The sequence below is a fragment of the Lynx rufus genome, unplaced genomic scaffold (genome assembly GCF_022079265.1).
Source record: "Lynx rufus isolate CCGP_SWC_20201006 ecotype Redwood Valley unplaced genomic scaffold, mLynRuf1.p SCAF_9, whole genome shotgun sequence".
Classification (NCBI taxonomy): domain Eukaryota; kingdom Metazoa; phylum Chordata; class Mammalia; order Carnivora; family Felidae; genus Lynx; species Lynx rufus.
This window is the reverse complement of record NW_025814897.1, coordinates 57,379,370-57,405,312: the sequence shown is the minus strand read 5'-3', so window position 1 is coordinate 57,405,312 and position 25,943 is coordinate 57,379,370. Positions and strand designations below refer to the sequence as shown.

The 25,943-nt window shown below is 39.1% G+C and overlaps 1 protein-coding gene across 1 annotated transcript in view; it reads left to right on the top strand.

The window, feature by feature from the left end:
* RNF169 (ring finger protein 169) overlaps positions 1–25,943 on the top strand; it is a 109,500-nt gene that overhangs the window by 63,836 nt on the left and 19,721 nt on the right. The window contains exons 3-4 of the mRNA XM_047071427.1: positions 7,790–7,936; positions 12,186–12,304. Of these exons, the coding sequence (XP_046927383.1) occupies positions 7,790–7,936; positions 12,186–12,304 (266 nt within the window). The remainder of the gene's footprint in view (positions 1–7,789; positions 7,937–12,185; positions 12,305–25,943) is intronic.

Here is a 25,943-nt window from a genome sequence, read left to right as displayed (position 1 = left end):
CCCTCTAGTTACATCGACGTAGTTGCAAATGGCAAGATTTCATTCTTTTTGATTGTCGAGTAATACTCCATTGTATATGTATACCACATCTTCTTTATCCATTCATCCATTGATGGACATTTGGGCTCTTTCCATACTTTGACTATTGTTGATAGCGCTGCTGTAAACATTGGGGTGCATGTGCCGCTTTGAAATGGCACACCTGTATCCCTTGGATAAATGCCTAGTAGTGCAATTGCTGGGTCGTAGGGTAGTTCTATTTTTAATTTTTTGAGGAACCTCCATACTGTTTTCCAGAGTGACTGCACCAGTTTGCATTCCCACCAGCAGCGCAAAAGAGATCCTCTTTCTCTGCATCCTCACCAACATCTGTTGTTGCCTGAGTTGTTAATGTTAGCCATTCTGACAGGTGTTGAGGTGGTATCTCATTGTGGTTTTGATTAGTATTTCCCTGATGATGAGTGACGTTGAGCATTTTTTCATGTGTCGGTTGGCCATCTGGATGTCTTCCTTGGAGAAATGTCTATTCATGTCTTTTACCCATTTCTTCACGGGATTATTTGTTTTTTGGGCATTGAGTTTGGTAAGTTCCTTATGGATTTTGGATACTAACCCTTTATCTGATATGTCATTTGCGAATATCTTCTCCTATTCCATCAGTTGCCTTTTAGTTTTGCTGATTGCTTCCTTCACTGTGCAGAAGCTTTTTATTTTGATGAGGTCGCAATAGTTCATTTTTGCTTTTATTTCCCTTGCCTTCGGAGATGTGTTGAGTAAGAAGTTGCTGCGGCCAAGGTCAGAAAAGTTTTTGCCTGCTTTCTCATCTAGGATTTTGATGGCTTCATGTCTTACATTTAGAACTTTCATTTTGAGTTTTGAGTTTATTTTTATGAATGGTGTAAGAAAGTGGTCCAGGTTCATTCTTCTACATGTCGCTGTTCAGTTTTCGCGGCACCACTTGCTGAAGAGACTGTCTTATTCCATTGGATATTCTTTCCTGCTTTGTCAAAGATTAGTGGGCCATGTGTTTGTGCGTCCATTCCTGGGTTCTTTGTTCCATTCCCATGATCTGAGTGTCTGTTTTTGTGCCAGTACTATACTGTCTTGCTGATTATAGCTTTGTAGTACAGCTTGAAGTCTGGGATTGTGATGCCTCCAGCTTTCGTTTTCTTTTTCAAGATTGCTTTGGCTATTCGGGGTCTTTTGTGGTTCCATACAAAATTAGGATTGTTCTAGCTCTATGAAGAATGCTGAAGTTATTTTGATAGGGATTGCATTGAATATGTAGACTGCCTGGGTAGTGTTGACATTTTAAACAGTATTTGTTCTTCCTATTCAGGAGCATGGAATATTTTTCCATTTTTTTTTTTTAAATTTTTTTTTTCAAAGTTTATTTATTTTTGGGACAGAGAGAGACAGAGCATGAACGGGGGAGGGGCAGAGAGAGAGGGAGACACAGAATCGGAAACAGGCTCCAGGCTCTGAGCCATCAGCCCAGAGCCCGACGCGGGGCTCGAACTCACGGACCGCGAGATCGTGACCTGGCTGAAGTCGGACGCTTAACCGACTGCGCCACCCAGGCGCCCCTATTTTTCCATTTTTTTGTGTGTTGTCTTCAATTTCTTTCATAAGCTTTCTATAGTTTTCAGTGTATAGATTTTTCACCTCTTTGGTTAGATTTATTCCTAGGTATTTTATGATTTTTGGTGCATCAGTGGGATTGATTCCTTGGTTTCTCTTTCTGTTGCTTCATTGTTGGTGTATAGGAATGGAGCCAATTTCTGTGCATTGATTTTACATCCTGCCACTTTGCTGAATTCATGGATCAGTTCTAGCAGTTTTTTGGTGGAGTCTTTTGGGTTTTCCACATAGAGTATCACGTCGTCTGTGAAGAGTGAAAGTTTGATCTCCTCCTAGCCGATTTAGATGCCTTTTATTGCTTTGTGTTGTCTGATTGCTGAGGCTAAGACTTCTAATACTATGTTGAATAGCAGTGGTGAGAGTGGACATCCCTGTCTTGTTCCTGACTTTAGGGGTAAAGCTCTCAGTTTTTCCCCATTGAGGGTGATATTAGTGTTGGGTCTTTCATATGATCTTTTATGATCTTCAGGTATGATCCTTCTATCCCTACTTTCTTGGGGGTTTTTATCAAGAAAGGATGCTGTGTTTTGTCAAACGCTTTCTCTGCATCTATTGATCGGATCCTGTGGCTCTTGTCCTTTGTTTTGTTGATGTGATGTATCACATTGATTGTTTTGCAGATGTTGAACCAGCTCTGCATCCCAGGTGTAAATCCCACTTGGTCGTGGTGAATAATTTTTTTTAATGTATTGTTGGATCCAGTTGGCTAGTATCTTGTTGAGGAGTTTTGTGTCCATGTCCATCAGGGAAATTGGTCTATGATTCTCTTTTTTAGCAGGGTCTTTGTCTTGTTTTGGAATCAAGGTAATGCAGACTTCATAGTCAGAGTTTGGAAGTTTTCCTTGCATTTCTATTTTTTGGAACAGCTTCAAGAGAATAGGTGTTAACTCGTCTTTAAATGTTTGGTAGAATTCCCCTGGAAAGCCATCCAGCCCTGGACTCTTGTTTTTTGGGAGATTTTTGATTACCAATTCTATTTCTTTACTGATTATGGATCTGTTCAAATTTTCTATTTTTCCTATCTCAATTTTGGTAGTTTATATGTTTCTAGGAATTTATCCATTTATTCCAGGTTGTCCATCTTATTGGTGTGTAATTGCTCATAATATTCTTTTACTATTGTTTTTATTTCTGCTGTGTTGGTTGTGGTCTCTCCTCTTTCATTCTTGATTTTATTTATTTGGGTCCTTTCCTTTTTCTTGATCAAACTGGCTAGGGGTTTATCAATTTTGTTAATTCTTTCAAAGAACCAGCTTCTGGTTTCATTGATCTGTTCTATTATTTTTTTGTTTGTTTGTTTGGTTTTGGTTTTGATAGCATTGATTTCTGCTCTAATCTTTATTATTTCCTGTCTTCTGCTGGTTTGGGTTTTATTTGCTGTTCTTTTTCCAGCTCCTTAAGGCATAAGGTTAGGTTGTGTATCTGAGACCTTTCTTCCTTCTTTACGAAGGCCTGGATTGCTATATATTTCTCTCTTATGACCGCCTTTGCTGCGTCCCAGAAGTTTTGGGCTGTGGTGTTATCATTTTCATTGGCTTCCATGACTGTTTAATTTCCTCTTTAACTTCTTGATTAGTCCATTTATTGTTTAGTAAAATGGTCTTTAGTCTCCAAGCATTTGTTATCTTTCCACATTTTTTCTTGTGGGTGATTTCAAGTTTCATAGCATTGTGGTCTGAAAATATGCACGGTATTGTCTCAATCTTTTTGTACTTGTTGAGGGCTGATTTGTGTCCCAGTATGTGATCTATTCTGCAGAATGTTCCATGTGTATTGGAGAGGAATGTATATTCCGCTGCTTTAGGATGAAATGTTCTGAATATATCTGTTAAAGCCATACAGTCCAGTGTGTCATTCAAAGCCATTGTTTGTTTGTTGATTTTCTGTTTAGGTGATCTGTCCATTGTTGTAAGTGGGGTTGAATTCCCCTACTATTATGGTATTATTATGAATGAGTTTCTTTATGTTTGTGATTAATTGATTTATATATTTGGGTGCTTTCACATTTGGAGTATATATGTTTACAGTTGTTAGATCTTCTTGGTGGATAGACCCCTTAATTATGATATAATGCCCTTCTTCATCTCTGTTACAGTCTTTATTTTAAAGTCTAGGTTGTCTGACATAAGTATGGCTACTCTGGTTTTTTTGTTGACCATTAGCATGATAGATGGTTCTCCATCCCCTTACTTTCAAGCTGAAGGTGTCTTTAGGTCTAAAGTGAGTCTCTTGTAAACAGCATATAGATGATCTTGTTTTCTTATCCATTCTGTTACCCTGTGTCTTTTGATTGGAGGATTTAGTCCATTGATGTTTAGAGTGAGTACTGAAAGATAGGAACTTATTGCCATTATGGTGCCTGTAGAGTTGAGGTTTCTGGTGGTGTGGTGGTGTTCTCTGGTCCTTTCTAGTCTTTGTTGCTTTTGGTCTTTTTTTTTTTTCCATCTTTTCTCCCCACAGAGAGTCCCCCTTAAAATTCCTTGCAGGGCTGGTTAGTGGTCATGAACTCCTTTAATTTTTGTTTGTCTGGGAAACTTTTTATCTCTTCTTCTATTTTGAATTACAGCCTTGCTGGATAAAGAATTCTTGGCTGCATATTTTTCCGATTCAGCACATTGACTATATCCTGCCACTCCTTTCCGGCTTGCCAAGTTTTTGTGGATAGGTCTGCTGCAAACCTAATCTGTCTTCCCTTGTAGATTAAGGACTTATTTTCCCTTGCTGCTTTCATGATTCTTTCCATGCCTGCTTATTTTGTGAATTTGACTATGATATGCCTTGTTGGTCAGTTTTTGTGGAATCTAATGGGAGTCCTCTGTGCTTCCTGGATTTTGATGTCTGTGTCTTTCCCCAGGTTAGGAAAGTTTTCTGCTATGATTTGCTCACACGAATCTACCGCTTTTTCTCTCTTCATCTTCTGGGACCCCTATGATTCTGATGTTGTTCCTTTATAATGAGTCACTGAGTTCTCTAATTCTTAAATCATGCTCTTTTGCCTTAGTTTCTTTGTCTTCTGCTTCATTGTTCTCCATAAGTTTGTCCTCTATATCGCTGATTCGCTGCTCTGTTTCATCCATCCTTGCTGCCATGGCATGTATTCAAGTTTGCAGTTCAGTTACAGCATTTTTATTTCATCCTGACTAGCTTTTACTTCATCTCTGCAGAAAGGGATTCTAATCTATTTTCAACCTCAGCTAGTATTCATATTATGATTCTAAATTCTGGTTCAGACATCTTGTATCTGTGTTGATTAAGTCCCTGGCTGTCCTTTCTTCCTGTTCTTTCTTTTGTGGTGAATTCCTTCATTTCATCGTTTTGAAAGAAGAAAAGGAATTAATAAGGTACAAAAATTACAATTAAAGAATTAAAAACAACACCAAAAAAAAAAATCAAATAATGGAAGTTAGATCCTAGGTGTGTTTTGGTCTTTTTGTTGAAAGGACCTTGATAGATTAGAGAAAAAAAGGAAAGGAAAGAAAAGAAAGAAAAAAAAGGAAAACGATTGAAAAGTTGAAAAAATGAATACAATGGAATAGAATAAAATGAAATGATGGAAGCAAAATAGAATTTGAAAAATTTACAAAAAAAGTAAAAAATATAGTAGAAAAAAATTAAAAATATTTTTAAGAACCGTGGAAAGTAAAAATAATTTTTTTCTCTTTCTGTATTCAGGAATAAGAAAAGAAAAATAAAAAAAAGTGAATAGATGGACTAGCAAACAGACTGAAATATGATTGAAATTAAAACGGTTTCCCCTAGCAGTCAAACTATGAAGCACTTTATAGTCCGTTAACTAAGCAGGCAGAGAGACTTGAGGAGTTCCTGAAGAGCGAGGTTGGCCCAGTTGGACTGGGCTTAGTGTAACGGCTCCATTCTCCACTAGATGGCGCTGCTTAGCTTACTAGGGTGGGTTGTTGTGGTGCAAGTAGGTGTGTATGCGCATGTGAGGGAGGGGTGAAAATGGCGTCACCTAGCTACCCAGTCTCTAGTATCAGAACTCTGTGCTCTCCCTGACCGGCAGTCAAGCACCCCTCCTTTGCCTCTGGCTTCCGTCCACTCTCTGCTTTTATACTGTGACCAAGCTGTCAGGCTGCCAGGAGGCACTTCCCTCCTGAGTTTTGTCTCAGATGTGGCTGTGTTTCCCGGCCCCTTACTACTGAGGGACTGCAGCTTTGACCTATTCTGACCCTCTGGGGGAGGGTCTCACCAATCAATGATAGGGTGCCCGCCCGCCAGGAACATTCGCAGGACTGTGCTGCTGCTGATGCCCAGAGACTGCAACTGGGTGCCAGCCCACAGCAGAAAAAGTTCATGTGATTGTGTAGCAGCAGCGTTTCAGGGATTATGGTAAATCACAACACATCTGGCACCAGCCTTCCCCCTTAATGCCCTTGTTCCAGCACCGTTGAATGTGGTTCTTCTCCAAGGTCCTCTGGGACCTTTGCCTGTGGGGTTGTCTCACAGCCTCTATGAAATGTCCCCCCGGCCGGGGAACCGGCTCTCCCCGTGTGGCCTGAGGACCCCTTGGACCTCGCTCTCTGCTCCTGGGGATTCGCCCTTCCCACCAGAGTACTACCAGGTATCTAGCTATGGAGTTTGAGACTCTGCACTCCCCCTGTTTATAAAGTGTTCATGGAATTTAAACCCTTTTCTTTATCCTTTCTCCCTTTTTTGTTCAGTCCCTTGCATACTCTTTCTTTTCTCTCCAGCTGCTTTCAGGGATTGGGGGAAGGATGCTTTCCCGTACTCTTCCTGCCTTCTCCATCCTCTCTCCAGAAGCAAAAATAGTTTCCTCCCCTCCACGGCTTCTCTCTCCCCCAGTTCACTTCTCTGTGCTGCACACCTGCCAAGTTCTGTAGTTCAGGTTGTGCAGATTGTTGTGTTAATCCTCAAATTAGTTTTCTAGTTGTGCAAGATTGGTTTAGTGTTGATCTGGCTGCATTTCAGGGACCAAGACTAAATCTTAATTGTTTTTATTGTTGGTTTTGCTTTTTAACCCTGAGGTGACAACCAATGCGAAATATTTGTTCTCTAGCTTTATTTTTTTTGCAAGTATGATTGAAAATTAGTAGCCTGTAAATGCCTTGATATACCTTATGTCATTTAAGTTTTGTGAAAACCCTAGGGCAGTGAAAGGAAAATAAAAGGAAACTCTTAATGTACTGTAAGTACACAGCAAGACACTACATTAAATCCTTTATATTATTATTTATTTCTTACTACAGTATCTACAAAGTAAGTAGCATTACCTATTTTGTAGGTGAGCATATGATGCTTCATTTGCCCAAGATGGTACAGCTGGTAATAAGTACAGACCCACTGGAACCTGAGTTTTTATTCCAATGCTCATCTTATGTTCATAATGTCCTGCCACCTCCAAATGAGGAGCATTGGCTTCTGCCTTAAATTTATTTGTAAACAATGTATTTTGACCTGTCCTCTGGACCACAAGATAACGGCATAAATTGCAGGACATTGGAACTGTGATAATTTTTTCTATTGCCTCTAGGACCAATGACCCCTGGCCCTCTGTGGCCTACATCTTGGCTATTCTCCTCACTTAATGTAGTTTTATCTAGTTTCTGGGAACGTGGAAAGTTTTTAGGTTCAGCCTTTTTTGGCTAAGTGAGTAAATCTTATTTTTTGATTACGCATATTATTTTAGCTTTTATCATTTCATATTGCTTAAGAATGCGGAGTAGTTAAATCTTAAGTCATGCAGTGTATGTTTGGCAAAAGTCAAGTGAAAGCAGACTTACTTAAAAATTAAGAGGGCTCTATATCTAATAAGAAAAATAGTCTCGGGGCGCCTGGGTGGCGCAGTCGGTTAAGCGTCCGACTTCAGCCAGGTCACGATCTCACGGTCCGTGAGTTCGAGCCCCGCGTCGGGCTCTGGGCTGATGGCTCAGAGCCTGGAGCCTGTTTCCGATTCTGTGTCTCCCTCTCTCTCTGCCCCTCCCCCGTTCATGCTCTGTCTCTCTCTGTCCCAAAAATAAATAAACGTTGAAAAAAAAAATTAAAAAAAAAAAAAAGAAAAATAGTCTCAAACTTCCATGTGATGTTTGTTCTAATAGACTACTGAGTAAAAAATGTTTTGAAGTCTATAGTTGCCTAAAACTCTCCTTCTCGGTGTGATTTGTATTTTTAGCTGAGAGAAGAAAAGTTGCAAGAGGAGAAAACCTCTGAAGATCAAATCCACAAGCTGTTATCAGAGGATACAGAAACAGGGAAAAGAAAAATGGATGAACAGAAAAAGAGAGATGAGCCATTAGTACTGAAATCAAATCTGGAACATGTAAGTATATCACCGTTTTGATGGACATCTGGCCCCAAATCAGTAATTATCCCAGGTGATGGGGATTTGCAAACCTATGTTTGTGAGCTATGAGACCAGAAGAGTTGCTGAGTATGCAGTTTAAGAGTAGTGAAAAACTTAGTGCCTCGATGACAGCTGGAGAAAATAATTCTGAATGAGACAATTGAGACTTGGGTGAAAAGATTAAGGAACAGTGGGGAAAAAAGGTGAGTGAGGGGAAAAACCTAGTACAGGATACTACTTGTGGAGTATTCTATACTATTCACTACTATTCAATACTGTTCTATTCAATACTACTTACATGTGTGTTGTCGTTTTGACTTCTGTGTTGTGATTTGACCTTTGAGTTTTGTACATCTTATATTCTCAACTAGGTTTCCTTAAAGCTTGTATTTGATTTCCTTTTATTCTTTTTAATGCCTTAAGCAACACAGTGCTAGAGATAAGGTAGGACTTCAATATCAGATTACTTAGTTTAAACTAACCCTAAGTTACTTAGTTTAAACTAACGCTAACCCTTAGTTTAAACTAACTCTAGACTTCTAATCTTGCAAATCTTGCCTGAATTGTTTTCATCACTTTTTTACCAAGCAGATTACTCAAAAAGGTTGTAAATGGTATATTTAATGTATGTATGAAAGCACTTTTGGAAGGCCTACTGGATGCTCAAATGGATAATTACAATTGGGTTTTTTTTCTTTAGTTAAGTCTTACTGGATCAGACCTTTTTCTGTTGCTTGCTGTGTGTACTTACAATATCTTTAGTGTCATAATCTTTTAGAATAGTTTGTGATTTAGCCTTGTTAGTATTTCAGGTTAGCTTCCCAATGAGCTGGAATTAATAAAAGTTTTACTGTATTTAATACAGAGAACATAGAATGGAAGGAAAAAAAAATTTTCTGCACCTTCAGAAGTCTGCTCCTTAAACAGATCCCAGCATTGTAACGGACTGTACGACTTTGGCCAGGTTACTTAATTTCACTGTGTTTTGGCTTTACTCTTTGCAAAGGTATTTTTCCTGACCTTCAGGAAATGAAGTTACTTAAGCTTTCTTGGATCAATAGTAATTGCTGCTATCAACATGCATGTGCATTTTTTATCCCATTTATAATAATAATCGTTATTATTTAATTCTTATCAAAACCAATCACTTGCATTTTAGAGGGTTTCACTCTTCCATAAGATTCAATTTAACAAATAAGAAATGCTTGTGTACTCTTAATGCTGTGTTCATTGGGAACTACAAAAGGAAAAAGACTGCTACTGGACAGCATGCAGTTTAACTAGGATGGCGAGAATAAAACATGTCTTGCGCCTACAGTATGTTTTCTGACTAGTAGCCCCAACTGTGGTCTGTGATCTCTAGACAGCAACCTTTGCCTCTTTACCCCAACAGGACTGTCCTTTAGAGCCTTCAGGCAAAATGATCCAGAAGGACCTTTCTCTTTAGGACAAACCAGTCTTGACAAAGAGAGCTTACCCTTCACTGTGGTCCTTTGATAGAAAGAACCTGCTGTTTTTGGCCTTGCCGGATTCAGGTTTCATCCAGGAAAAGATCTCTAGTATTAATTCATGTCAAGGCCAGGAAATTGCTCTAATTGCTTTTTCTTTTGCCACTACCAACTTTGAAACAGAAATCAACTGCATTTTGTTAGTTTAAAAGGAATTGTAACCTGATTGTAATCTTAAAAGGAATCAAGAAGTATAAATCCTCAGACTTGTTTTTATTGGTAGTAGTCAGTTTCAAAACATAAAAAAAATTTTTTTTCTACATTTATTTATTTTTGATAGAGACAGAGCATAAGAGGGGGAGGGGCAGAGAGAAGGAGACACAGAATCCAAAGCAGGCTCCAGGCTCCGAGCTGTCAGCACAGAGGTTGACATGGGGCTCAAACTCACAAACCGTGAGATCATGACCCGAGCTGAAGTCGGACACTTAACCGACTGAGCCACCCAGGCGCCCCAGTTTCAAAACATTTTATATACAAAAACACATTGAATAAAATCTCACTTATGAACACTTAAAGTTTTAGATTTTTGCTATTTTACCTCTTTTTCTGTTTGCTTTTGTCTGTTTTGAGGACTTTTACATGGCTCTGATTTTGCTTTAAATATGTCTTAAGAGTTTTTGGTGTTAAAAAAATAATTTCATTTAGTTTAGCCAAGACTACGTTCAAATGGGGACCTAAGAGAAGCTCAAGTGGTCTCAGTGGAAAGCCAGCTGAAGGATTGTTTTTTATAGAGAGAACATTATGATTAGAGCTGAACAGATCATTTTGCTTTCCTGCCCCCAAAGACTTGGTGACACCTCATTTCCTATGAAAGTAAATGAGAATTCTTTACTCTAACATTCAAGTCCTTAGTGTAATTCTAACTTATCTTCCATCGTTGCTCATACCCCCAAATTCTAGAGAACAGACCTGTTTACTTTCCCCCCAAATATATAGCTTTATGCTTTTCTTTCTTAAGAGTTTTTGCTCTTGCATTTTCATCTAATTGAAATGCCACCCTGCTTACCTGTTTGAAAGCTATTCATCTGTCCAAGCCCAGTTCCAAAGCTGTCACCTTCCTGGAACCTATTAGGGATTCCTCACTTGTTTCTCTACTCCTGTCATCTACTTTTTCCCCTCCCAACTTTGTAACTTTTACAGAATTTATTTCATTCTCCCTTAGATTATGGTTGTGTATTTGTGTTTCTCTACTAGATTTATAAGTTTGTTGAGTAAGCTATTTTAAAATCTATTTTAAAATCTAACTCAATCTTTAAAATTGAGTTAGCTATTTTAAAATCTCCTACACTGTCTTGTACATCATAGGTGTTGGGTACATGTTTATCAAATTCAATTCAATGGAGGGAAGAAAGTGCTTATTCTAGAAGATATTACCATCTGTTGTTATCAATGTGGAGTGGAAATAAAATGGACATGACAATCTACTATGATTTGTTATGGTATAGTTAATACCAATAATGTGAATTGTTGGAAAACAATCTGGTATAGCAATTTAGTCTTATCAAAGATTATAAAGCAAAAAGTGAAAAACTGCTTGTCATCTAACAATTTAGAGGTAACTCTTAGAAACATTTTGGTAAATAACCTTCCAGACCTCTTTTCTAAGTATGTGTAAAGAAACTTCAAACGTAAATTGAAAGACTCAAAATAAGACTCTAAAATAAAATGAAGGTAACTGAATGAGTATCAACAAGATGGAAAAATCTGATTCTAGGGGTGTTTAGAACCCCTTGCAGAGAAAGTGACATTTCAGATGCCTCTGAAGGGCCAATGAGTATTTCTTTTAAGCAGAGAATGTGGAATAGGAGTTTTAGGCAAAGGGAGTAGCATGTTCAGAACAGAGCCTTTGAAAGTCTTTGATGGTACATGGAGAGTAGAAAGTAGTTTGGTTGTACTAGAGCTCAAGGAGTTCCCTTTATGAGACCTGGTGGGAGAAAAATTATGAAAGAAGGTTGGGTCTAGTTTTTGAAGATTATTGTATCATACTGAGGTGTTTCCACTTTATCCTTTAACCAACAGTTAAGCAGGGGAGTAACAGGATTATATTTGTGTGCTTAATGGTATGGTAGGATTAGAGGGAAAAAGGCTGGAGAGAACAAGACCAGTAAGTAGATAATTGCAACAGTCCAGGAAAAAGAGGATGAGAATCTAAGGAAAGGCAATGACAATGAGTATACATGGAGGAATTCTGTCTGAAAGGCATTTTAGGAGTAGAATGGGGTAGAGTGGAACTAGCATGAAGGCACTTGGAGACAGACACTCTGGATTTAAGTAATAGCGTTAGCTACTTATTAACTCTACAGTCCTATGCAAATTAATTATTCTGGGCCTCAGTTTGCCATCTGTAGAAGAAAGGTAATCCCTTCTTAATAGGACCGATATAAAGCATAAATGAAATAAAATATTTAGAAGTGTTGGGGGTACTCAAAACCTCTATGCAGTGTTTCTGTGACTTTGAAGAAAGGGAAAGGGAAGAGTCATAATGACATTGAGGCTTCTAGCTGGGTTGGTAGTGGGGCTTAGAGAGGAAAATACTGAATTTAATTTTGGATATATTAAGTTTGAGCTATTTGGGATATCCAGATTGGGATCTCCAAGAAGCGGTTGGAAACATTGGTGCTTAGAGAGAAATGACATATAATAGATGTGGAACAATAGCTATGGGAGATTCCATGGGAACACAAATAGACAATGTTGTCTCCCTTGTCTCCTGCCAGTGTCCTGCACGCCTCTCAGATTCAGAGAACGAAGAACCTTCCCGAGGCAAGATGACACAGACACATCGCTCGGCATTTGTTTCCAAGAACAACTCCTACTCCTTAGCTTTCCTGGCAGGGTAAGAGACTGATACTGAAGTCAGTCAAGGTTCTTCCATTCTGGAGTATGAGACTAAAGGGATGGGGTAGGGGGAGCAAAAGTATTTGTTGTAGCTACTTTGGGGAGGGAGAGGTGGGAATGGGGGAAAGATGTGGGAATTGGGTTTTCAAATATGGACTAGGAACAAGGGGCTGATCTAAAAGTAATTTTTACTCGTTTCTGGTATCCTCAGAGTAGTATTATGCTACTTTCTGTGCTACAAAGTGTGATCTTTCTATCTTGGGAAGGAACAACAATGTCAACTTCTGCTAACAACATCTGTCGATTCTCTCTCTGGAGTTTTTTGTCTTAGTAGGAAGTGAGGCCACAGTTGATTTTATTTTCACTGCCTAGAACTAAAATATATCTTGAATAGGTTTCAAGAAGACAAACTGCAAAGTTTTTAAGACCTTGTCAAGAAATCTCTTGATCCTTTAGACTTTGCAGGCTGTGGAGATGAAAGGAGGGAGAAATTGGATGGATGTTGGATGATGGAGGGAATAATGAAGCGCTAGATGGAAGGAAAAGGAAGGAAGGAGGAATGATGGAAGAAAAGAGAATGAGAGAAGAAAGGAAGGGGGAAGGAGTGATAAATAGGAAGAAAGGAAGAAGAAATGGGGGAAGGAAGTAAGAAGGAATCATTCATTCAACAGACATTTTGTGAGTAGCTACTATATGCCATGCACTCTGTTTTAATATAAAGACGAAAAGACACAATCTTTATGCCATTTTGTTATCTGTTTTTGGTTAAAACCAGCATTGTTCACCCTTATATCTAGGGTTCCTCTCTTTCTTCCCAGCAGCACTGTGAAGTAGATCTCTCTTTTTTGCTGCCCCTATGGACATATACTTGGTTCCGTTTTAAGTTTTTTTATTGCTAATCACTAATAAATATGACCCCCAAAACTACCAAGTTTAAGATGTATAATGCATGTACTATTATGATTCCTGATGTAATGTTTATATCTAAATCCTTTTTGTGTGTGTTCTTTTGGAGCAGTCTGATTTTCTTGTTCTTTCTGAGAATAGAATTAATTAAACCTCCCCCCTCCCCCTTCCCCTTCCCTTAAAGGCCTCCCCTTCTGCAGGTAATGGCAACTCCTTCCAGGAAGGCTCTTTCCTAGAGTATTTATTCATTCATTTGACATTTAATGGCCACTGTATTGTAACCACTTAGGTTTGATTGATGTAATCAGAACCCAATAAGTGAGATATAAGCCAGTTTACTTTCCATTTATGGTAAAGATGAAATGCTTGCATTGTGCATATGAGCTTGAACTATAGATGCCCCCTAAAGTTAAAAAATTCAAGACTGCTTGACTAAGGATTTTTCAGTTGCTGATTGTATATATATGGATTGCCCCCATTTATAGCAGGCATATTTTAATGATTATAAGAGGTCTACTGAGAAGAGAAACAGATCATGTCATTCATTTTAGTCAAGTCACAGTAAATACTTACTGAAACAAATAAATGTGCTTTTAGGCAGTCTGTGATAAGTTAATTAATATCTCATAAATTTGAAATGACTTGGAAAAAAGAGAAATTTGTCTTGAAATCCAAATATGCCAAGGTCAAATTGCCCCAATTAGTTGGAGTGGATATTGATCAATTGTGCCATTGAATTACTTATCACCAATTCTAGTCTCTACTCTTGTAATTCATTCTTTTAAAGAGGGTAGCAGGTTAATATGTCATTACTTAGAAATGCCTAGCAAGGAACTTAGAAAATTCTTCTCTAAAGGGTAAAATGTAAAAAGCCTTTATGCAGAGGTATGCTTTCAGTTATGTGTGGCTCTGGAATATCTGTAACATATCTTATTTTCCTGCTCCTCGGCCCATCCTTGCCCTTACTGTATATCATTGAGCCACAATGGGACTAATTCATAGGAAAACATTCACTTAACATCTTACTGTTAAGGAATGCTTATGATTTGTCTTACACATTTCTGGGTTTCAGCATTCATTTTTCCAAATGTCCAAGGTTGTGGGCTGAGTTCAGTTATTAATGAAGTACAGTTATTAAAATAATTCATTGGATTTGGTTGGTAGGCTTATCTTTTTAGGACATAGTTTGCTGATGTCCTGGAAAACTTAGGTTGGAAAATCTATTACCATAATATTGTGAATTGCCTGTCTTATTTAGTCAACATACTTTTTTCCTTAGATAAGAAAATATTTAAATTTCAGTTCCAAAAGATACTTAGAAAAACAATTTGGACATGTTAGTGCTGAAATTGTCGCAGGTGAACTGGGGAGACCCGGAACCCTCATCTCAAAGATGTCTCCGAAGGCTCTTGGTCTTGTTGCAAGAAAGAATTCAAGGATATACCAGACACAACAGCTGAGCAGTGCAAGTAGAAAAGTTTATTAAAGTGAGAGTATGCTCTCCAAGATGTGAAAGGAGGCAAGCTCAAGGGAGAGCTATTCACCCTGGGGTTTGGGTTTCTTTTATTGACAGTTGTTAACTAGGGGGTGGAATATTTATTAGGGTGGAATATTTATTAGGGAATATTGGGTGGAATATTTATTAGGGGATTTCTTGGGAGCAGGATTTCACACCTTTTCTCCCTTACTTGGTCTGCATCTCTATCTGGCCTTCTTCATCTTGGGCCTGTTTGATTTGATCTGGCTTCTGTGGGTTTGTTTTTGGTGTGCTGCCAGCAAAGGTCTCTAACTTCCCTGCTAGGCTAGCGAGCCCCACCTCCTTTGTTGGCCTCCAGGCATCCTGTTAAAGCCTAACTAACTGCTTACTCTAACACAATGAGATGTAGCATATGGATATATTAAAAAATAATTAGCATGGTGATGTTGCACAACAATGTGACTGTAAACTTAAAATGGTTAAAATGGTAACTTTCATGTTATATATATTTTACCACATTAAAAAACGTATTAGCATCGTTAATCATTTCTGGATATTTCACATGCATTTTTTTTCCATGTGTTAAAAACAAACAACAAGAGAATAGGTCTTCTCTGTAAGTTCTTTTCTTAAAGAGAGGTCATAAGTAAAAGCTTTCAGAGTTTTTTTTTTTTTTTTTTTTTTTTTAAGTTTATTTATTTTGAGAGAGAGAAAGCACAAGTCTCTGGGAGGGGCAGAAAGGGAGAGAGAGAGAATCCCAAGCAGGGATTCTGTGTGGAACCCAACACGGGGCTCAAACCCATGAACCATGAGATCATGACCTAAGTAAGCTGAAGTCAGACACTTAACCAACTGAGGCACCCAGGTGCCCCAAAGCTTTCAAAGTTTTTACAACTGTATTTAAAGGAAATCAATCTGTATTTGTTTTACTTACCTACTTTGTAAAGTTTTCTGTCTTAAGCCCAAAGGCATGGAGGTAAGAGTGAGTAAGCCTGATAGGATAGCTATTTTGGACGGAATCCATTGGTTGATTCTGGCTATGAGTCTTGCCAACAGCTCTGTCTCCATTTATTCGAAAAATTCAAAGCAAAGAGGGCTTTGGAGTATTATTCATAAAATTCTAGAGCCTTACTGAAAATGAAACTTCTTTCAAGTAGGCAGAGTAATAGTTAATCCAAGATCATTTCTAAGTTAATCACAAAATATATGTTAATTGAGAAAAATTAACTTGACGGGTGCCTGGGTGGTTCAGTCAGTTAAGCGTCTAAATTCAGCTCAGGTCATGATCTTGTGGTTCGTGAGTTCAAGCCCCGTGTTGGGCTCTGTGCTGACAGCTCGGATCCTGGAGCCTGCTTCAGATTCTGTGTCTTCCTCTCTTTGCCCCTCCCCCACTCATACTCTGTCTCTCTGAAAAATAAACATTAAGAAAATTTTTTTAATTAACTTAAACCATAAGATATATAATTGTAAAGTTAAACTTTTATTTTAAATATCTGAAAAATTGGTTTAAATTTATGTCCCTCCACTCTTCATTCCCTTCTTCCCCACTAGAATCAAACCAAACTTGATTGCAAATTCTTCTAAAAGCTCAGCCTGGAAAACTTTCTCTGTTGAGATAGTATTTTTTCAAAAGGCTACATGTCCACTTGCATTTTCCTCTTTGCTTTTGCTATCTGGAAGTTTAGGATTAGGACAGAGTTTTCCATTCAATCGTCATGACTTTCAACATAGCCTATAATAAAAAAATTTTTTTTGTATACTTTTTCCGTATTTATTACTTAATGTGATCTATATCCTCTGTTAAGGCTCAGTTTTTATGTGTTTTTGCAGTAAGTCACTTTGGATTCTTCTTGGAACTAGGGCCTAACCGTAAAAAGGATATAATTTAACCATCTATCCTCTTTCCAGTTTAAAAAATGAAACAAAAAAAAAGAAGAAGAAAGAAAGTGATGCAGTAATGCCAGTACTGCCATTCCATATAAAATTGTATCTTAAGTAAATAGTACCCAGCAAGATTTCTGCCACATGATAATTCAGTGACTGTTACTGCTGCTATTTTGTTATATTCTTTTAGAATTCTCTTAGATCTGAAAAGGATCTTTTTTGAGGGGGAGGGGGTTTGTTTTTATTTTTTCAATTATTTTTATTAGTTATTATTTTTTTAATATAATTTATTGTCAAATTGGCTAACATACAGTGTATAAAGTGTGCTCTTGGTTTTTGGGGTAGATTCCCATGGCTCATCGCTTACATACAACACCCAGTGCTCATCCCAGCAAGTGCCCTCCTCAATGCCCATCACCCATTTTCCCCTCTTCTCCACCCCCTCCATCCACCCTCAGTTTGTTCTCTGTATTTAAGAGTCTCTTTTGGTTTGCCTTCCTCCCTCTCTGTAACTATTTTTTCCCCTTCCCATCCCCCATGGTCTTCTGTTAAGTTTCTCAAGATCCACATATGAGTGAAAACATATATCAGTCCTTCTCTGACTTATTTCACTCAGCATAATACCTTCCAGTTCCATCCACGTTGATGCAAATAGCATGATTTCATACTTTCCCATTGCCAAGTAGTATTCCATTGTATATATAAACTATATCTTCTTTTTTTTTTTTTTAATTTTTTTTTCAACGTTTATTTATTTTTGGGACAGAGAGAGACAGAGCATGAACGGGGGAGGGGCAGAGAGAGAGGGAGACACAGAATCGGAAACAGGCTCCAGGCTCTGAGCCATCAGCCCAGAGCCCGATGCGGGGCTCGAACTCCCGGACCGCGAGATCGTGACCTGGCTGAAGTCGGACGCTTAACCGACTGCGCCACCCAGGCGCCCCGTAAACTATATCTTCTTTATCCATTCATCAGTTGATGGACATTTAGGCACTTTCCATAGTTTGGCTATTGTTGAAAGTGCTGCTATAAACATGAGGGTACCTGTGCCCCTCTGCATCAGCACTCCGGTATCCCTTGGGTAAATTCCTCCTAGTGCTATTGATGGGTCATAGAGTAGTTCTACTTTTAATTTTTTGAGGAACCTCCACAGTGTTTTCCAGAGCGGCTGCACCAGTTTGCATTCCCACCAACAGTGTGAGAGGGTTCCCATTTCTCCATATGCTCACCAGCATCTGTGGTTTCCTGAGTTGTTCATTTTAGCCACTCTGACCAGTGTGAGGTGGTATCTCAGTGTGGTTTTGATTTGTATTTCCCTGATGAGGAGTGATGTTGAGCATCTTTTCATGTGTCTGTTGGCCATATGGATGTCTTCTTTGGAAAAGTGTCTATTCATGTCTTCTGCCCATTTCTTCACTGGATTATTTGTTTTTCGGGTGTTGAGTTTGGTAAACTCTTTATAGATTTTGGATACTAACCCTTTATCTGATATGTCATTTGCAAATATCTTCCCATTCCGTCGGTTGCCTTTTAGTTTTGTTGATTGTTTCCTTTGCAGTGCAGAAGCTTTTTATCTTGATGAGGTCCCAATAATTCATTTTTGCTTTTAATTCCCTTACCTTTGGAGATGTGTCGAGCAAGAAATTGCCACAGCTGAGGTCAAAGAGGTTTTTTCCAGCTTTCTCCTCTAGGGTTTTAATGGTTTCCTGTCTCACATTTAGGTCTTTCATCCATTTTGAGTGTATTTTTGTGTATGGTGTAAGAAAGTGGTCTAGTTTCATTCTTCTGCATGTTGCTGTCCGGTTTTCCCAGCACCATTTGTTAAAGAGACTGTCTTTTTTCCATTGGATATTCTTTCCTGCTTTGTCAAAGATTAGTTGGCCATACATTTATGGGTCCAATTCTGGGTTCTCTATTCTATTCCACTGATCTATGTGTCTGTTTTTGTGCCAATACCATACTGTCTTGATGATTACAGCTTTGTAGTAGAGGCTAAAGCCTGGGATTGTGATGCCTCCTGCTTTGGTTTTCTTCTTCAGTATTACTTTAGCTATTTGGGGTCTTTTGTGGTTCCATACAAATTTTAGGATTGTTTGTTCTAGCTTCAAGAAGAATGCTGGTGCAATTTTGATTGGGATTGTATTGAATGTGTAGATTGCTTTGGGTAGTATTGACATTTTAACAATATTTATTCTTCCTATCCATGAGCATGGAATGTTTTTTTCCATTTCTTTGTGTCTTCTTCAATTTCCTTCATAAGTTTTCTATAGTTTTCAGTATACAGATCTCTTACATCTTTGGTTAGGTTTATTCCTAGGGGTTTTATGGTTCTTGGTGCAATTGTAAATGGGCTCTGTTTCTTGATTTCTCTTTCTGTTGCTTCATGATTGGTGTACAAAAATGCAACCAATTTCTGTACATTGGTGTTGTACCCTGCCACTTTGCTGAATTTATGTATCAGTTCTAGCAGTCTTTTGGTGAAGTCTTTCAGGTTTTCCATGTAGAGTATCATGTCATCTGCAAAAAGTGAAAGTTTGACTTCTTGTTTGCCAATTTTGATGCCTCTTATTTCATTTTGTTGTCTGATTGCTGATGCTAGGACTTCCAACACTATATTAAACAACAGTGGTGAGAGTGGACATCCCTATCATGTTCCTGATCTCAGGGGGAAAGCTCTCAGTTTTTCCCCATTAAGGATGATGTTAGCTGTGGGCTTTTCATAAGTGGCTTGTATGATGTTTAAGTATGTTCCTTCTATCCCGACTTTCTTGAGGGTTTTTATTAAGAAAGGATGCTTTATTTTGTCAAATGCTTTTTCTGAATCTGTAGACAGGTTTATATGGTCCTTATGCTTTCTTTTATTAATGAGATGTATCACATTGGTTGAGTTGTGAATATTGAACCAGCCCTGAAGCCCAGGAGTGAATCCCACTTGAACATGGTGAATAATTCTTTTTATATGCTTTTGAATTTGATTTGCTAGTATCTTGTTGAGAATTTTTGCATCCATGTTCACCAGGCATTTGGGCCTGTAATTCTCCTTTTTTTTGTGGGGTCTCTGTCTGGTTTGGGAATCAAGGTAATGCTGGCTTCATAGAATGAGTCTGGAAGTTTTCCTTCTATTTCTGTTTTTTGGAACACCTTGAGAAGGATAGGTATTAACTCTGCTTTAAATGTCTGGTAGAATTCCCCTGGGAAACCATCTGTCCCAGGACTCTTACTTGTTGGGAGATTTTTGGTAACTGATCCAATTTCTTCACTAGTTATGGGTCTGTTCAATTTTTTTTTTCTTCCCATTTGAGTTTGGGTAGTGTGTGGGTGTCTAGGAATTTGTCCATGTCTTCCAGGTTGTTCAGTTTGTTGGCATATAATTTTTCATAGTATTCTCTGATAATTGCTTGTATTTATGAGGGATTGGTTGTGATAACTCCATTTTCATTCGTGATTTTATCTATTTGGGTCCTCTCTCTTTTCTTTTTGAGAAGTCTGGCTAGGGGGTTTATCAGTTTTGTTTATTTTTTCAAAAAACCATCTCTTAGTTTCATTGATCTGTTCTACTGTTGTTTCTTTTTTAATTCTGTATTCTTTATTTCTGCTCTGATCTTTATTATTTCTCTTCTTCTGCTGGCTTTGGGGTTTCTTTGTTGTTCTGCTTCTAGTTCTTTTAGGTGTGCTGTTAGATTTTGTATTTGGGATTTTTCTTGTTTCTTGAGATAGGCCTGGATTACATTGTATTTTCCTCTTAGGACTGCCTTTGCTGCATCCCAAAGGTTTTGGATTGTTGTATTTTCATTTTCATTTGTTTCCATATATTTTTAAATTCCTTCTTTAATTGCCTGGTTGACCCATTTTTTCTTTAGTAGGATGTTCTTTAACCTCCATGCATTTGGAGGTTTACCAAACTTGTTCTTGTGGTTGATTTCAAGTTTTGTAGCATTGTGATCTGAAAGTGTGCATGGTGTGATCTCAATTCTTCTATATTTAGTGAGGGCTGTTTTGTGACCCAGTATGTGATCTAGGTGAATGTTCCATGTGCACTCTAGAAGAATGTGTATTCTGCTGCTTTAGGATGAAAAGTTCTGAATATATCTGTCAAGTCCATCTGGTCCAGTGTATCATTCAGAGCCATTGTTTCTTTATTGATTTTCTGTCTAGATGATCTATCCATTGTTGTAAGCGGAGTATTAAAGCCCCCTGCAATAATCACATTCTTATCAATAAGATTGCTTATGTTTGTGATTGTTTTATATATTTGGGTGCTTCTGAATTTTGTGCATAAACATTTATAATTGTTAGCTCTTCTTGATGGATAGACCCCGTAATTATGATATAATGTCCTTCTTCACCTCTTGCTACAGCCTTTAGTTTAAAATCTAGTTTGTCTGATATAAGTATGGCTACTCCAGCTTTCTTTTGACTTCCAGTAGCATGATAGATGGTTCTGCATCCCTCACTTTCAATCTGAAGGTTCCTCAGGTCTAAAATGGGTTTCTTGTAGGCAGCAAATAGATGGGTCTTGTTTTTTTATCTATTCTGAGACCCTATGTCTTTTGATTGGAGCATTTAGTCCATTTACATTCAGTGTTATTATTGAAAGATATTGATTTAGAGTCATGGTGTTATCTGTAGGTTTCATGCTTGTAATGATGTCACTGATCCTTTGTGGTCTTTGCAACATTCCACTCACAGTCCTTGGATCTCTTGTAGGGCTAGTTTAGTGGTGATGAATTTCTTCAGTTTTTGTTTCTCTGCGAAAACATTTTCTCTCTCCTTCTATTCTGAATGACAGACTTGCTGGATAAAGGATTTGGGCTGCATATTTTTCCTAGTCAGCACATTGAAAATTTCCTGCCACTCCTTTCTGGCCTGCCAAGTTTCAGTAGATAGGTCTGCTACTACCCTTCTGTGTCTACCCTTGTAGGTTAAGGCCTGTTTATCCCTAGCTGCTTTCAGAATTCTCTCTTTATCTTTGTATTTTGCCAGTTTTGCTATGATATGTCATGCAGAAGATCAATTCAAGTTATGTCTGAAGGGAGTTCTCTGTACCTCCTGGATTTCAATGTCTTGTTTCCTTCCCCAGATTGGGGAAGTTCTCAGCTATGATTTGTTCACATATTCCTTCGGCCCTTTTCTCTCTCTCTTCTTCTTCTGGAACTCCTACGATACAGATATTGTTTTGTTTTATTGAATCACTTAGTTCTCTAATTCTCCCCTCATGGAACAGAATTGTTTTATCTCTCTTTTTCTCAGCTTCATCTTTTTCCATAATTTTATCTTCTATTTCACTTAATCTCCCCTCTGACTCTTCAGTCCTCACTCTCATCACCTCTAGTTTATTTTGCACCTCATTTACAGCATTTTTTAATTCATTATGACTATTTTTTAGTTCCTTGATCTCTGCAGCAATAGATTCTCTGCTGTCTTCTATGCTTTTTTCAAGCCCAGCGATTAATCTTATGACTATGATTCTAAATTCTTGTTCAGTTATATTGTTTACATCTGTTTTGATCAATTCTTTAAGCTGTCATTTTTTTCTTGGAATTTCTTTTGAGGAGAATTCTTCCATTTTGTCATTTTGGCTAGTTTTCTGTCCCTTATGTGTTTTACAAGCTTGTTATGTGCCCTGCACCTGCGAGCACTATATTAAAGAGGGGTCATACACTCTCCAGGGCCTCACCCTTCAGGAGGTGCTTTTGGAGGTGTTACTTGCTCTCTGTTGTTGTGACTTTGGTTACTTTTTCTCCCTACTCGTGGTGATGTTTTGGACCCTCCACCAGGTGTGTTTTGATTTGTTCAGTGAAGTAGCCCTGGAAAGGAAACAAACGAAAAACAGAAAACAAAAACAAACACACAACAAATAAACAAACAAAAAAAAACAAAAGCAAAAAAACAGAAACACCAGCTACAAGTAAACAGGGTGGAGGCAGTGCTGATGGATGAGGCCTTATCCCATACAAAGAGAGAAATGACAGGGCAGGGAAAAATAAAATAAAATAACAATTGACCAGACAGAGAAACTATACGGCTTAATCCAGAGAGGGAGAGGAAGAAAAATAAAAAAGGAGGCAGGGAAAAAGAAAAGAAAATTGACCAGAGAAACTATACGGCTTAATCCAGAGAGAAAGGAAAATAAAGAAGGAGGTGTAGAACATGTATAAAGAGAATAGATTAAATATTTCTGATTAAACAAACCAACAACCACATTAACCAGACTAGAGGAGGAAAGAGATAAGAAGGAGAAAAGGAAGGAAGAATATATATATAATTGTCCGAGAATTTAATCAGGCAATTTCAATCAGTCTGGAGGAGGGGCTGTCTGGTCCTCAGCGTCTATGCCTCTCCAGGAGATAGCAGTTACCAGGTGTGGAGGGGCGTGGTTTGATGTAGGCCCACTGTCCCTTCCCTGAAGCCCCACCTTGGTGGTGGGGAGAAAAATGGTGACACCCCAGGCTCTCCTGCACGGACCAGGTGTCCCAAATCACTCTGTTCAAGCTATCCTCACTGTGCCGTGGGCACAAATGAGGTGGTTTGTCCTGTTCCACCAGTTCCCGTGCCTCCCTGGCACTCTTCTGGGTCTTAAACCCCTATGTCCTTAAGGTTCCCACTCCATCTGTCCTGGTTTGGGGAAAGTGCTGCTCTGCGCCGCTGGATATAGGGTCTCTGGCTGGCAGGCGCAGGCAATCTTTGTCCTTTGAAAGGATATATACCTTCTTCCCACAGCACTCCAGGGAGGGGATTGCTTTCTCCCACTGTGGACTGTGCCTCTGAACTAGTTACCGAGCACAGGGCTGGCTCCCCTCCTCCCCAGGTGTGTGAACGGGGCAGTCGGCCCCAGTCTGGAGAAAGCCCCACAGTTAGAGATTAGATCTTTCTCTTGTCCAGATACAGTCTTACACTTCCCCAGCCTCTCTTTCTCTTCCCTTTGTCTCTGCAGAGGGGATTCCGCCCCTGTTCCTCTGCCGTCTGCCCATTTTATCTCTCCCAATTCGCAGCCACGCATCTATGGCCTGACAGGTTGTCCTGGTGGGTCCCTGGAGAAGTCTCTGTCACTTTGCCACATGGACTCTTGGAATTCAAAGTCCTTTGGCCTCAACACTGCTGTGTTTGAGAGACGAGGGAACTTCAGATCCCTCTACTTCTCTATCATGTTGGCCCCTCCCTCTGAAAAGGATCTTAAATATTATCTTACCTAATTCTTTTTTTATTGATGAGAAGACTAAAGCCCGGAGAGAGAGAACATTGTTTGCCAAATTGTAGATAGCTAGAATAGTAGGCATCTGAGTTAGAACCGAGGTTTCTTGTTCTTTCCACTTTACCCCATTGTCCCCTATCACCTTTTTATAGACCCCTATACTGCCTCTGCCCATCTCCCCACTAGACTTTAAACCCCTTGCAACCAAGGACAGCATCTTGTTCACCATTATGGTTGCTCTGCTTAGTACAGTGTCTGGCATATCGAGCCTCCACTCAATAAATACTTAGGGAATGTTTGAGTAAGTCTTGTGCTGTGGTAGGTTAAACTGGAGCTTTGTCAAAATCAATTGTCAAACTTATCAAACTTGCAGCATAGGAGGGAGGGCTCAGGTCGCTGTAGAGGCACACACTGGCTGGTGGTTGTTTTTATAGACTAGATTCCATATGATTAATACGGGGTGGGGGTGTCTAGTACCACACTGATAAAGTGTATATATTATAAAGTTGATTTTAGCCTTCAAATGCATTAACAATAGCTTATGATGGTACTTTTTTTAGAGATTCTATAAAAGAAAACTGTTTCCCACTGAGTAGTAATTAAGCCTTTATTAAGTAGAAATTAACCACATATTTTGTTTTCTAATGTCCAAATACTTTAAGCCTGAGTCTGTGGCTCAGGGTGGGGCACATCAAATGAGACCTAAGATGCTTACTATAAGGTGTGTTTGAGGGGAGATAGAGACAGAAACTAACAGACTCAGCAATAATAAATGCATGCCCAGTCAGTGTTGCAGACCTGTCCCTCTTCCTTAAAGTGAACAAATGAAAATACATATGCTTTCAGATACCAAATAGAGACACGAGCGGTATGATATTGGAGGACTAGCTGCAGAATTGATGAAAGGAGGCACAGCCAAAGAGGTGGAGATGGGGAGGATAGTCTAGGGAGATGGTAGGGACGTTGTGTGAGCTTGAGTAAACTCATTGGACCCACTTCTGTCTCATCTATGCAAAAGACAGGTTGTTAGGCCTACCTGCTTGCTGGGCAGGGTCTTTTACTGTGTGATTACTGTTTTTTGATGTTCATTTATTTCTGAAGAGAGAGCACAAGCAGGGGAAAGGCAGAGAGAGAGGGAGGCAAAGGATCTAAAGCAGGCTCCACACTGGCAGCCAAAAGCCAGATGCAGGGCTCGAACCCACGAATTGTGTGATCATGACCTGAGCTGAAGTTGGATGCTCAACTGACTGAGCCACCCAGGCATCCCTACTGGATAATTTCTTAAGATCTTTCCACCTCTCAACTAAAGCCTCTGGAAGTGGCTTACTGGGTGGCTCAGTTGGTTGAGCTTCCAACTTCGGCTCAGGTCATGATCTCACAGTCTGTGAGTTCGAGCCCCGCGTCGGGCTCTGTGCTGACAGCTCAGAGCCTAGAACCTGCTTCAGATTCTGTGTCTCCCTCTCTCTCTGACCCTCCCTCATTCATGCTCTGTCTCTCTCTGTCTCAAAAATAAATAAACATTAAAAAAAATTTCGAAGTGGCTTAAAGCAGACTTTTTAAGAGTGGAGAAAATGAGGCCATGGCATGAAAAGAAAGGGGTGAGGGGAGTTAGAAAACTCCATAAAAATCTAAGGATTAGACTTAGCAAGTTTGTGTGTGGGGAATAATCAAATGGTAACCATAAGGGAGAGGAGGCTGTGAGAGAAAGATGAGGTAATGAGTTAAAAGAAACCACAAGACTTGATGATGGTCTGGGGCACATTGTGTGTGTGTGTGTGTGTGTGTGTGTGTGTGTGTGTGTGTTTGTGTGTGTGTTGGGGAGGGATAAAGGAATTGAAACAAATCAAGCAGATGAACTGGTTATTAAGAGGACAAATCGTGTTAAAAGTAGTGGAATGTGGTTGCAAAGGGAACAGAGCTTGAGGAGAGGTGATGTGGAACATAAGGAGAGCAGCAGGTTTATAGGTGCCAGTAATTTCTCTGCCACACCAGGGTAGTTTTCAGAGGGTGGGATGGTGAGTGGTAGCAGGGGAACTAGCTTTTCTCCGGTGCTTCCGGTCATGTTGAGTACTTTACACACCTCATTTCATTTAGTTATCACATTAATCCTACAAGATTTTTTATACTATTCCCATTTTTCAGCTAAGGAAAATGCAGTTCAAAGAGGTTAAGTAACTC